Below are 14,570 nucleotides of genomic sequence, written 5' to 3' on the forward strand. Positions count from 1 at the left end.
TCAACGTGGGCGTTATTGTGACTTGTGAGCTGCGTTACTGCAACAATGCCATACGTTGAAGTGAGTGAGTGAGTGAGTGAGTGAGTGAGTGTGCGTGTGTGTGTGCGTGTCTGTGTGTGTGCGTGTGCGTGTGCGTGTGGGGGGGGGGGGGGGGGTCCCTTTTATTCAGGTCAGGTAGGTGTTCGTTGAGATAAGAAAGATGGAGAACCCCCAAATTACTGCACATAAAAGTAAGAACCATGGCACCCATAATGTGCGTTTCAAGTCATTCCACAGCTACTCTGTCCCACTACATGAGATCTCGGAAGAAAGTCGAGCGAGCGTCGAAGCTTTGGCAATTTTATTCATTGAACAACTGCATTATTTACATGTGATATTTCAACAAAAAGAAAATAATCAAGTATGCGCGAGCACTCGGAAGCAATTCAGCTGAAGGGTCCATAGCCGACTCCGTCGCCAAAAGCTGGTGGCATGACGAAACGTAACATCGACAGCAAACAAGGCTCACAAGGTATCTTCAGATGGTCGCGTACGGAGAACACTCCATCGACTTCTCCAACCTGAACCACACGATCAGAGCGGCGCCTCCAGGAACCAGGAGGCCGTAGTGCACCCAGATGCACGTGGCAAAGCTTGGAAAGTAGTACGCATTAAACTCCTCGCTTGTGATGTTCAGTCCGTACTCCTGGAAAAATGGGAGGAGTATGCTGAACAGACTCTGCGTGAACTGCGTGATCAGGAACACGACGTACAACTTGAGCGCGGGAGGGTTGTTGCGGTCTCGAAGCCTAAAGAACATGACCACGACCGCCCGGGACAAGGTGTCCACAAAGTAGCGGAGTTTTATCGGCGGCTTCAGTTGGCCGGACCTCCGGGCCCGTAGGAACTCCATCATGACGGTGATTCCGAAGAAAACGGCGATGACGTGGGACGGCTCGGGCGCCTTGGCGAGCAGGATGGCCAGGGAGAGTGTTCGCGCGCTCATGACGAGGAGCCAGGCGCCGTGTTCTGCGAGGGCCTTGGCGGCCCGCCGTGCCGTGGCGGCTTCGTACGGGGTCTTTTGGGGTCGTTCCTCGAACTTGATGCAGCCGAAGCCCGTGAGCAGGATCGCGGATAGAGTGTTGACCGCTTGCAGATAGATTGCTGCGGAGAGGTAGATATTTTTGTTGTAGACAGAGGACACGTATTTCGCAACCGACAAAAGCTCTTTGATTATATCGCACATTCTCATTCTTGGTTGATAACACGGAGATATTGAGGTATCTGTATAGGGGTTGACAAGTGTCGACACAATTATTTTATGTCTAACGCGCCCTTGAGGTACTAGCAAGTTGTTTGGGACGAACTTGCGCGTTGTTTCTGCATTGGACCTCACATGCAACCAAGTATATATATATATTAAAAAAAAAAAAAAAAAAAAAAAAAGCCTTTGTTTCGCGCCGTGAAATGTGTTCGAAATGACTCTGAGGACAATTCCAGGAGTGGTTAAAATATGTTTAGCTGTGTAATAGAGACGGATTACCTATGTATGCTGCTTGTTGGTTGGTATTTTTACCACAGATTTAATGTTTTATTCGCAAATTACAACAGGCGAAAACTAGCAAAAACATCGAAACCAATCTCTGAACATTCCAGAAGGAGGGAGTGAGAGGAGAGAAGCCACTTGCATGATCCGTTTTTAAGAACTTTATTTGATTTCTGGGCAAACATATCTATTAGAACTTCGTAGTCGCTACCGGGTTTCAAGTTGAGCGCCCTGTATACCAGAGGACACAGCCAGTGTGGATGCCACTGTGCATGCACTCACGTCCTTGGAGGGCCCCGTTGGCGAAGAGCAGCTTGAGGGTCTCCGAAGTCTGAAAGACCGCCTGTGGAAAGCAGCTCAGGGTCACCACAAACATGACGTTGGCGAAGGTGAATCGGTCGTGCCGCTTGAGCAGTGCTGCCTGGTCCTGCCGGCCCCGGCTGCGGTACAGCCAGATGGAGTCCCCGAGGCGCAGGATCAGCCTGAGCAATGCGAGAACCACTCGAGATATGGCACGGTTTTATGTTTCAGGTTCCTTTATTTTCTGTTCATACAAGAAGAGAGGGAGGGGGGGGGGGGGGGGGGGAAGAACAGTACAGAACTACTTCACAGTGCCCCCCCCCCCCCTCCTCCCCCAACAGCAACAGCAGAGGAAGCTCTCAAAAGATAAAATAACAAAGGTCTCAAGAATGCATGATCAGATTTCTGACGAAACCAGTATTGATAATATGCGTTTGTTGGAAACATTTTCAATTTTAATATTCAGTGATAAAAAATCGTTCAACATTTTGGGAAGCTGGTATCTAATCATCCGATTTCCGTAGTTTGTTCTCGAGCGTGGGACCGTCCAGGCGTCGGCATGGCGGGTGGCATATGAGGTGTTTATTGCGAGAATGGAAGAAGGGCTATACTAGGGCAAGTTTATACTCATAATAATTTGTGATTTGAACAATTCTTTATTTATCGGATAACGATGCCGTGTGTCTGTAATATGTTGCATCGCACAGAACACGAATTACTTTTTTCTGTATTAGATTAATAGCGTGAATATTTTCAGAAGTAGTATTTCCCCATACCAAAAAACAGTAATTAAAACAAGAGTAGAGTAAAGAGTTTTTTTTTATATACGTATTAATTATACCTATAACATTCGATAGCGTTTTGTCAATCATCTGAACTGTTTCATCCCACCGCATGTGTGCGTTGAACTGACACCGAGGTGTGACATTTTTGTACAATTTCTATACCCCACGAGTCTAAAGAGAGAACCGGATTTCCGCTAATTTTTATTCCCTTTGGCCTGAAAACCACAACTTTCGTTGTATTACTCTTTATTACTAAAGAGTTCAGAACCGTCCTCATATAAAGCTTTTCAGGAAATTGATTTCCTGTCAACTTTGCGAAAAATATTGTAGCATTATCTGCGCAAATTATCATGTTTGCTTCATTGTAAATATTAGTTATGTTATTAGTGTACAAATTAAATAGAAGAGGCCCTAAAATACAGCATTGTGGAACTCCTGCATTTAGTTTTCTAGAGTCGAAACAATGTCCTTTTATTAATACACTTTGCAAGCAAAACTAAGTAATTCGAATATTTTTAAGGCTATTCCTCTACTACCATAAAGTTCTAGTTTTTTAAGCAAAAAGTTATGTGATTAATATGATTGAAAGCCTTTGAAATATATCTATAAAGATTCCTAATGTAAGACAATTTTTTATCGTGTTTAGAATTATCTTTTTTTTTTTTAGTTTAATAGCGCTTTGTTCTTACGGCCCGTTCACACTCTTGCGACCGAGTAAGACCGAGAGGGACCAGACCGGTTTTTGTGCCTCTTGCGACTTCTTAGGACCAGATCCGCTGCAGAGCATCTCGTCTTAAGACGTTGAAAGAGGCTCAAAAACCGGTCTGGTCTCTCTCGGTCGTGTTCGGTTGCATATGTGTGAACGGCGTACTGCCGGGGAGTAAGAATTGAGTGTTTTCTTCACAAAAGGTCTTTTATGTACGATTTGTTTTCTCAATACTTTTGAAAATATTGGCAAAATGGAGACTGGCCTGTAATTACTAAGGTAATTTCTATCCCCTGCTTTATACATGACCGAAACGTTTGCTTCCTGTATTTTACGTGGGAAGTGGAAAACACCAGTTTAAAGGCATACGTCAAGTAGGCGAGTTACAATAAAAGCAATTTACACGTACTTATTTAACAGGCTTCATTTTAACTTCCTGAAAATCAGAACTTCCGCTATTTTTCAGACTCATAAAAATTAAAATAACTTCTTCCTCTTCAGTTGGAAGAAAATATGCTGGAAGAAAGACATTTTACGTATCTTGAAGCTTCGTTAGAGTGAACGCTATTTACAAAGTCAACAAAATAACCATTAAACCTGTTTGCAAGAACTTTACCTTTTGTTCTGAATTGAAAGTTTGGAAATTTATTCAAATGCACGTCCTTCACGTAATATCGAATTTAACTTCTACAAAACATCCGTTATTTTTTTTTCTTTTTGAAAATAGCGAATAATAGAAGTACTGTATGGCCCGCCGTAGCTCAGTTGCTATCTTAATCTTTTTTTTATTCTATTATTAATCTGATAACACAGTTAGATTTTTTTGTGCGCATAAATTTTCTATGAAGTACATCTTTTTTTTTCTTCGTTATTTTTAATATGTTGTTGATTCATGGTTTTCTACACTTTTTGTGGTTTTTATGCCTTCTGTACTCAAGCGCCCAATTTTTATATATATATATATATATATATATATATATATATATATATATATATCGCAAAACGTCCCAAGAAAACTCTCATGGGCCCCATCAGCCGACATCTTAGACAGAACCGCGCTCCAGTCTGTTATGTTAATTTGTTCCTGAATATACTCGAGACTTGTTTTACTAATGTCACGGTAATAAAGATTATGCGTATACATTTTTTTGTGTTTAATAATATTTAACTCTATAGACATAAAAATAGGGAGTTGTTCACTCATTGTCGCTCCAATAACAGCAGCACGTACGTGTTCCTAGGGTACGTTTTTTTGAGCGCCCCCTTTAAAAAAGAAAAATATGTAACAAAGTTTCATTCGCTCTATTTTAACGAATTGGTTGACAAATGATGCAGGTCTGGCCATACGACTACTAAAGCATGATAAATTCTGATCGTTGGGGTGATGAAGCAAGCATACTGACATATTGATACTAAAATCTCTCCCCCCCCCCCCCCCCCCCCCCCCCCTTTTACCCATTAAGGTTTCACCGACGAAGAAAAAGAGTATCTAGACATTTAGGAAAACAGGACATACTGCCACCCGGATGGCGATACACGGCGCAAAAAGCGTTATGCCCTTGCTGCAACGTCAAAACTTTATAGTCCTCGGTAATTGTCGTAAATTCATTTATCATGCTGCAGTGCAGTGTATAGTATTTTTATGTACATCGACACTTCCTCCTTTTTTTTTAAATTCGGCATAAATTAGTTTCTATAAATTGTCGAGAGTATCGTTTTTTTTTGTATACCATGTTTCTGTCAACATGATAACATCAAAAGTCGAAACTCATTAAAAACGTGTCCAACTGATCAAGCTTACTACGCAGGGACTGTGCATTGAAAACAAAAATACAACGTTTTTTTGAAATCTAAAAAGTTCCCAACTTCACTCGGGAAATAAACTAATTTTATTAGCCATTTCCTAAAGAAGAAATCAAAAGAATGGCAAATTTGCAATCTTTCTACTTCAGTTACCGCAAATCATCTTCGTCCTTAACTACGTGTACTCGCCCTCCGTCTTGTTTCCTCATGAGCACATTGCCATTTGTGTACCAGGCATACTTGCAAGCGTTTGCCCTGGCCCATTCCTTTGCAGACCAAAGAAACTATCGTTCACGCACTGTGACATTTTCCAAAAGAAAAATGTTTGTTTCCGTTTATTTTTTTTAGGCTCAAACGCCTATTGAACCTCACGTCCCGAGTTGTTTGGCTTTAAAACGCGCGATAATGTCCGGGACCTTATCAGGCTTCGAGGAAACTCTGTGCGCTGCTATACCATATCACTAGCGGTCAACTCCCGCACGTTTAGTATCCTTGCTACACTGTTTACTTTTGCCTTTTTGTTCTCTTCTTTGGTCATCGGGATGCCGTGAAGTTCCCAAGTTTTGTCGGCGTGATCTCCACTCGAGTTCATTCACCTGTTCCTTTAGTTGTTTAATTTCTGCCTTTGCATGTTTTTTTTTCTCTCTCGACTGTTTCAACCCTTTTACTCGGTTCTTTTATTTCCTCATCGCGTTGGGTCTTGCGGCTTATCACTGCATCATATTTGTCTGGCAGCACCGAAATGGAAGGCTGTATTTCGTCCACTGTTTCTTTTAGATCCAAATGCTGGCTGATTGATTGATTGATTTGACTAACTGACTGACTGACATGGACGTACCAACCCGGGGGGGGGGGGGGGGGGGGGGGGGGGGCAAGTGGGGCGCTTGCCTCCCCAGTTCTCAGAGTGAGGGGGTAAGACATGTGTTTTGCCCCCCCTGACGCAGCCGCCACTGGGCAGGCTGCTTCAGGAGGGGGGAGGGGGGGGGGGGGGCAAAACATGTATCAGCTCTTTAAAGCGATTTAGACAGAATTTGTTTGTGGTGTTTAAGATAGAAAATGACTTTGAGCATCCCAAAGGGTTGTCATGTAAGGTTCACAAGAAAACGCAACGTTCTCCAGTCAACGTACACTTTACACGGAGAAACCCCACTCGTTAAAAAAGAAGCTAAATATCTGGGGGTAAATTTTTCTAATGATTTGAGGTGGCTTTCACATGTGAACTACGTAACAGGGAAAGCTAGGAGAACGCTGGGTTTTCTAAGGAGAAACTTCTCGCGCGCTCCACCATCCCTCAAACAGACTTTTTTTTCTTGTGTGAAGCCCATTCTCGAGTGTGCTTGCGTTGTATGGGATCCATCTCAATAGTACCTCATTGATAAAATTGAAAGAATTCAAAACTGTGCCGCTAGATTTGTGACAAATAATTACAACTTTCGTAGCAGTGTCTCCGCAATAAAAAAGGATTTACAATAGAAATCGCTTGCTGTTAGGCGTAAGTATTTGCGCCTAAAATTTTTTCACTGTATTTTGTGTGGTTTATCTAAAATTAAAAGATCACATTACCTGCTTGAGAAATTGTATGTATCGCGCAGAGTAGATCATGACCAAAAAGTTCGGGAGTGCACGTCAAAATCTGATCTGTTTCGTAACTCTTTCTTCCCACGAACGATAAAAGAATGGAACAGCTTGCCAAGCGAGATTGTTTCCGTGCAAAGTCCAGATTCGTTTTTTTGTAACTCAAGCATTGTCTCTGAACAATATATTTGAGTGTAAATATATTATCAACGCTTTTGTGTTTCTTTCCAAGCAGACTAAGGTTATTTCTTTTCTATGTATGTTTATAGGCGTGCGCGATTTTGTATATTACTTTGCGTACTAATGTGTCTTGGTGACTTATGGTGTGTTAAAAATCTTTTTTTTTTGTATTGTGACTCCCCCTACTGTGATGCCCTTCGGGGCGCTGTAGTAAATAAATAAATAAATAAAATAAATAAACACTGGCCGGCGGCGTTCGCACAAAGTGCGTCTGACAGTGCATCTCAACGCTGTCACAACTTGCGGCCGAGATTTTTATAGCCTTTGACACCTGATCCTTACGTTTAAACCCTCAGCCACTATCTAATGCGCTTCTGATGAGCCCAAAACGGTGAATATTTGACGCACATCTCCGAGATATTCGGGAGTAAAAACTAATAAGTAGAGACAGCGAATGCAATTGCGGAAAAACTATACTCGTCTTTACCCCCAAGACTTCCGTTGCAACTCAAGAACAGGAGGAGACGGACCCCTTCTACGTGGAGGAACTTTGAATGATAAATAATTTGTACACACTCGAGAAATGTAAGCAGGCCCAATCTATCTATTGCCGTGGTCTGCATCATCATTTCATAGGCCGCACATGAAGTCGGTCAGCTGCTCTAGACGAGGGTGTAGTATATGTACAATTTTCGCACAGTGCATATTACAGCCTAAAGTGCTTCCTCGAGGGCTTGTGCACATATCCAGCTGATTTTTCCTTTTTGTCCGTGACCGTCTTTGAATGGTTAATCAGAAGTATTTTGAGGAATCGTTGCCAAAACAACAACCTACGAAGCTCGAACACCAGCGCAAAGCAGCTCGAAGGGACTCTCCGAGTGGGGTGAAGTGGGGTGAGATGATTGCGCCCCTGTCGGCAAGCAAGTGAACTGCATACGGAGAAAAAATGCCATTGACTCCCGGTCGATTGCAAAGGCCGTAAGAAGAGAAAGAGAGCGCGCGCTTCCAGTCCGGCCGTGCCTGGGTGCAGCCACCCAAGAGCTGCTTCATGACGTAGCGCTCAGTGGAAGGCTCCAACAGAGGAGGCCACTCGCTCAAGGCCGAAATCAAGGCTGGTCCGGGGACAAACCCCCGCAATGGTGCCGCCCGGCCGGGCATTGAATTTCGAATTGGATGGCGCAGCGTCATTCGTAGCTTTCGTGCCGCACTTGCACTTGCGGATTCACGTGCATTCCACGCGGGCGGAAAGCGGATTTTGGAGCCATGTGGCGAAACCTACTCGTCGCCGGCGGAAAATCTGGATATATAGGTAGGTCCCGGACTGATCCAAATTTTCCGCCGGCGACGAGTAGATTAAACCACCCGGCTCCAAAATCCACTTTCCGCCTGCGCGAATCCGCACGTGTAAATGCGCCACCATGGTCCAAGGGAAAGACACGACATGCCGGTCCTCTTTGAAGAATAGCTATATACTTCGTTTTACCAGACGCAGCCGACGCTATGAGCGGATGGAAACAATCGGTCAGCGTCAAAATTCGCACGATCATGGTGTCCGTCATGTTTCTGTACGTGTTCTATCATTGCCCAACCAATCAAACAGAGAAGGCCTAGTGACTTACACTTTTTACGCTGCTTGATTGGTCCAACTACCAGTATGGATAGTGGGTGTAACCCTACGCTATTCGATTCCAACCACTATACGTTCATAATGGAACAGCGCGAATTTTTGCAAGGACAGAGGAAGGAACTGGACAGGACGAGCGCTGACTAACAACTGAAAGGTTTATTCTCAGGAGACCACGAAGAAAAAAATACAACACGACTCTCTAATCACGATGTAAATGCGCATGCGTTTACATCGTGTACAGCGTTACACCGTTTACATCATCCAGTTCCTTCCTCTGTCCTTGCAAAAATTCGCGCTGTTCCATTATGAATCCATACCAACTCGCCCAGTTATCCTGTCTACTAAACCACTATACGCACACTTCTATACTGTCCACCTAAAAAAAAACAAAAAAACAAAAACGTAGTAAAAAAAAAAGTCCGGTATTTGCGGAACGTTATTAATTTCCCCCTTTTCGCGATGAATTAAAATACACGTAGGTGCATCATATGCACATCTTAATTTTATGTCGTTTTATAAAGACGTACACGTTTCAAATGCCAAAATCATCGTTTCTTTGACAACCACATCTTATAAGAACTCTTTCGTGAAGCACATGAATAATGCACGAGACCTCCTCTTTTTTTTTTTTTTTATTTGTGCGACAACGAGTTCGTTAACAGATAAATAACACTCCGTGTTCCTCACAAGTACCGTCATTTCTGTAAGCGCCGACTGCATGACGGCGCGGGTTTCGGGAAAGTGTGTTTATTTTAAGCGTGCGAATACTGCTTAGAGTCGAATTGCGCGACGTCATCACTCAGCACTGCAAAAAGAGACGTTATGTCGTGAGGTTCGCTAGCACTCTGAGGGCCCTGAATGATGCACCGTCATTCGATTCGAATACGATTTGCACACTTTAAATGTTAATGCATGGGCAGAATGGTGAATCCTCCTCAACGATCCCATGCACGTTTTAGTTTTGGGATTTCATTTATGTTTTCGAAGCTTACAAGTTTTATTACATTTAGCAGGGTCGGAGGTAACAATGTAAGTACTATCGAGTATGAATAAATCGCGAACGGCGGAACGCGTGGCCTACGATTCATGTTGCTGCGCTGCCTAGAAACCACGAGGAATTGATAAGACTATGGAGTGGAAAGGATCGAGGCTCAGTGTGCGCGTCTACTCTGATATGCATAGTCTCGTAGCTGTCTCTAGGTTGTGCAACATGTGTCACAGGTATAGTGATGAAAAACCATCGATAGTACTACCGATGCTATCGATAGTGAAAGCCAAACCTAGCCATCGATGTAAAGAGAAAACAAAAACAAAAAATAAACAAGAAAACGATTATCGAGAGTATACCACCGATAGTTGGCTACCGTGAATCTATCGACAGCCGACTATTGTGAACCAATCGATAGTCAACTATCGTGATCGTATTAGGTGATAAAGAACGTCAAGTATCCATCCAGGAAATGTCCTGAAGCTCGGAGAAGAATTCCAAGGACACGTAAGCACTTGATATGAGTTGTGAATGCGAAAGCTTGAATGTCGTCCTTCCGCTGCCTTAGATCATCTGCGGTGTACTCACGTGGATGGCCGCGTTTCGGTACTGCCGAGGTTGCCGAGCGCGCGCTGTCGTGAAGCGGCCGCGGATGCAGCCGCCCCCCCCCCCCCCCCCGAAATTTTCCCGCTAAATTTAGCGGGGCAAATGACGTCATATGGCTTCATGTCACGTGGCCTGTACACAAAATCAGTTTCGCCGCTAAATTTAGCGAAAAACTTGACGTCACATGACATGGTCACGAGATCTATACGAAAATCCAGTTTTCCCGCTGGATTTAGTGGGAAACTTGACGTCACGTGACCTAAGCAGAAGTTCAGTTTCTCCGCTATATTTAGCGGGAAAAATGATGTCACGTGACCTAAACACAAATTCAATTTTGTTCGCTACCCGCCGTTCCACATGCTCTTTGGACACAGACCTATCTGGTGGGGAAAGTCAACGGCACAATGAGTCACTGGGGTGGAGAGGAGTGGAAGGACCCGCAGGCACAGCTCGAGAAGAATTGCCTGGAGGTTACTAGCCCTAAACAAAGTACGTTTCGCGTAGCAACACAATCGCAGGGCAATTCCCGATACATTTGCTTTTATCACTGGAGCACAACAAAAGCACAAAAAAAAATTATTGTCGCAAAAAAAAATTTTTTTTTCATTGTTTGGAAATTATTTGAGAATCACCAGGTTCAGCGACGAAGCGACAAAGATATGCGAGGTTCTTCGAATTATTTTTCGGTACCCTATGCCTTATTAGGTTGACTACGTTTCACGGTCAAAGTGTAAAGCTATTGTCGGATAATCTACCATCCGTTAACAATGAGCTAGTGCGTCAGTTGGCCGCTCGGTAAACATTGATAAAACGCCAGTTTTTGGAAACATTCCAATGTCGGGTGGTCTAGTTCACACGCTATATGAAGGGCTATACCAGTGGTTTCCGAACTTTTCGCCTGAGGGGCCGGATTGGGATCTGTCACAGTCTCGAGAGCCGGATTATAAATATATGTCAATATAAATTAGAAATACTAAATGAAATAAATAAACCTAATTCAGTATTTAAATGCAAAAGTTTAAAACTGCGTAGCAAAAATTGATAAAGTGAATGGCATACCTTTTCTTCAATATGTAGCTAATTGAGACATCAAAAACATTGTGACCCAGAAAACTCACCAGACAAATTAAAGCGCATAGGAACTTTGACATGTTCACAAATGGCAGAAGACTAATGAGAATGGGAGTTCTGATGATGACAGTTTGCAATAACCGACACAGGAGTGTAAGCAGGACATACACAAGAAATCAAAAGAATTTTAACACAGTGACACAGACACGAAAAGCGACTACGAATGCTGATAAGAATGTACAATAAATAATATAGCGAAATAACCAACGTTTTGGTGCAGTTGTTTTTATTATTAATATTTTAGTTTGCGTTTTAATGCTAATCGCGACGCCGTTTTTTTTTTGTTTTTTTTTTTACGCGTTTTATTTTTTAGTTTGTAGCGGCCGGTCGCGGGCCGGACGTCATACTGGAAAGACCGTGGCCATCCGGGGGCCGGATCTGGCAATCGGGTCGCGAATAGAAGACCCCTGGACTATGCGATCACGTGCACACGTGATCGAACTATAGCATCTTTCTGTTACATGCGCGATTCGATCTACTTTGATTAGCAGGAGCCGACGATGTTGCGACTCTCATACGTGTACAACGCTGTCAAGGCTGCTGACGCGAGCATGAGGTTTGATCTCGCAGACCATTTGTCCGCGTTTTCGCGCGAACGAAACCATAGACAAAGTCACCGGAGTGCCTGCGACTGGTTAAGATCGACTGCATTACAAGCTGCACTGCGAAGGATTATCGGGTTGCCTAAAAGCGATTCGCGCCAGTGGAACTCTTCGCGCCAAGATGTTTCTGTAGCGGCCTCTTATGGTTTCCGCTCGTGACGTCACGACAATAATTTTTTTGCCGTGATGTCATGAGTTGTAATCATTGACTACTCATCAATTGCGAACTACAAGTCCGATGGTATATCTGAACAAGTAACAATAAACGCCCAGAGTCATCGCATTGTTAAACAAACATCGCAGTTGACTCCCTGACATTGCGCTTGTTTTCGTCGATGAAAAATTGATCCTGATAAAAACGTCAAACTAAGCGTTTGGCCAATGGCGAATTGCGATTCCAGCCACGTTTTTGTTCGCGCACGCTGCTATAGTTAGCGACGAGCGCGACCTAAAAAGCGCCGCCAAGCAGCAATGGTACTAGAACACTGATGCCTGAATCACATGGTGCGATTTTACTTACGATATCGCAATTGCGACGTCGCTCGCGCGGCAAGAAAAGCGTGGTGAAATCTGCTCAACGTCGTGGATGCGAAGTCTCAAGCAACATCGTACCATGGGAACCAGGCTTAAAACAAGCACGACTTGTTTCAACCCCACAAACGCCCGAAGACATCTGGTTAGTAAGTGCGCGCATCCTACATAAGAGAGAACTTAAGCTTTGTGGTGATTATTGATCACATAAACCGCGTAGTCTCGCATTATTTTTGCCTACACGGAGAAAGCACAGAAAATAAAGACGGGCAGCGCCTCCTTAGATGTTGGCACTATCGGAGCGGGAAACACTAATAGATTTGAGTCATCTCTCGAACTACACCTTCTAAATATCAGCGTGCGAGGCGTTTGCGCAGCATTGCACCGTACCCGAAAACATGGCTATATTTTTATACGTGCCAAGCTAAAGCTATGATCATGCCATTATTGCACACCGCGGCGCTGCCCAGTGCGATCAAACATCACCAAGCAGGTTTTCACATGACTGAGGCAAACGCAGAGGCACGAGCGCGTGGCTTTCAGATTTGCTTTCCTTACACGAGCACTCGCGAAAGCAAAGCAAATCTCAAAGCCATGTGGCCGCGCCTATGCCTTTGCTGCGCACAACTCCGGCGATGCTTGGGTCATTGCCGATCGTGGTACAGACGTTTCGGTTGTTGGAAGTTTGGAAGGAGTAACTTACTGCAGAAGAGGTACCATGTTGAAGATGCCTGCCGCAAGGACGTGCAGGACCAGGGACAGAATATAGGTCGGCCAGTTCTCCCTGCCCAGCAGACGGATTATACCGTTGATGAACAACGGCAGGCTGGACAGCAACGACAAGAAGAGCGTCGTGGCCGCCTTGAACTGGCATCCAGACAAAAAGTATTCGTGCACCAACCACCAGGACGTCGCCATGAAGGTCACGTGTAGCACTATGGCATACAAAGACGAAAACACCAGGACGAGCGGAGCACTTCGCAGTTCTGGGTGATTCACCGTCATTAACCCGTTACAGATCTCGTCGCTGCCGTTCATCGTGGTGTCCGCGTCTCTGAACAAACCACTCAGGAGTTTGTCTCTGTGAAGGTCTTCGACGGCACTGCTGTTTGTCCTCGATAATGCCTCTACGCCTTGCACCGGTTCGTGGTTGTGGTTGCCGTGCACGTTGTTCGGTTCGACCATTGCGTCTTCTGCACCTGGAAGGGGTTCCTTGATGCTCTGGTAGCCCGCGGCTTCTAGTGATGGAAGGCCCTTGTAGCAATACTTCATGTTCTTTCGTTTCCGACGCTCTCTCCGGAAACGTTCCAGCCAGTCCGTCGAAGGGTCGGTCGGAGTCTCGCCGCAGATGGCGCCGTAGTTTTGACGCATGGTATCCATTCGTGCTGTCTTCGTCGGTGTCAAACGATGAACTGCGGTCGGGTTGGCTGCTTGGAAAGAGTGGCCTGCATGAAGCCAACGATTGCCGCTTTCTTTCTCGACTTCCTGCGAGATAACGGGTTACAGACGTTATCAGGGGCGTGTCGCATCGGAGTTTGCAATTTGCATCTCCCGGAAAAGGGGCAAGCGTGGTGGAGTAACGCAATTGCCGTATCTTTAGCTGATGATCTGGAAACAGTGTTTTTCTGCTGCGTTATCTTGCTGCCTGCTTCGATGGAACGATAGATAAACTCTTCAGTTTCCGCCGCCAACATGCTCAGATCATATATATATAAAAAAAAAAAACCTATCATTATTTAGAACAAAATTCTATTTGGCAAAACAAACAAGACTCGTTTGCGCGCGTTGCTGCTGGTATCAATATATGCGAGATAAGTGCGAGTTCTTTTGCTAATCGATATTCGCGGCGGCGTCGAAGGACTCCGTCGGTCCTTGAAGCCCCAACTCTGCAGTGTCAGCGCACGGATAGGAGCGAGTACTTCGGTCTAGGAAGATAACGCCAGCACATACCCTGCTTGCTCGCTTGGAGGCCCCCGACACTTTCGCAGCTTTCTTGAACTTTACGCTCTCCGTGCAGCCGACAGACCATTTATTGTAGGCGACGAGTTTGCGCTAACGTCATCCGTGACGCCACCTGTCGAAAGGAGACTTTGCTCCTTGCTTAACATACTGATAGAAGCGCCAAAGATCGGAAAAAGGATGATAGAGCGACACTATCATCGGTTTCGAAAGTAAATCTAAAATGTCCTTGATGCCCTCCGTTCTTCACTG

General features: G+C 44.6%; 1 protein-coding gene across 1 annotated transcript; it reads right to left on the bottom strand.

The window, feature by feature from the left end:
* Positions 1-323: 323 nt before the first annotated feature.
* LOC8032423 lies at positions 324-14,404 on the bottom strand. Its single transcript, XM_029989000.3, has 4 exons — positions 14,310-14,404; positions 13,063-13,844; positions 1,808-2,007; positions 324-1,143 (listed from the first exon to the last, which is right to left on the bottom strand). The coding sequence occupies exons 2-4, from the start codon at positions 13,737-13,739 to the stop codon at positions 518-520; spliced, it is 1,503 nt and encodes a 500-aa protein (XP_029844860.3). The 5' UTR covers positions 13,740-13,844; positions 14,310-14,404; the 3' UTR covers positions 324-517.
* Positions 14,405-14,570: the final 166 nt, after the last annotated feature.

The sequence above is a fragment of the Ixodes scapularis genome, unplaced genomic scaffold, assembly GCF_016920785.2.
Source record: "Ixodes scapularis isolate PalLabHiFi unplaced genomic scaffold, ASM1692078v2 PGA_scaffold3__209_contigs__length_174095766, whole genome shotgun sequence".
NCBI lineage: Eukaryota > Metazoa > Arthropoda > Arachnida > Ixodida > Ixodidae > Ixodes > Ixodes scapularis.

What these genes read in the sequence shown, in the direction of transcription:
- LOC8032423 (XM_029989000.3), bottom strand. Translation starts at nt 13,739, where the DNA reads ATGGATACCATGCGTCAAAACTACGGCGCCATCTGCGGCGAGACTCCG. An exon ending in AACATGGTACCTCTTCTGCA is followed by an intron (nt 2,008 to 13,062) that starts GTAAGTTACTCC and finishes CGCATTGCTCAG; the next exon opens with GCTGATCCTGCGCCTCGGGG. An exon ending in CAACGGGGCCCTCCAAGGAC is followed by an intron (nt 1,144 to 1,807) that starts GTGAGTGCATGC and finishes ACCTCTCCGCAG; the next exon opens with CAATCTATCTGCAAGCGGTC.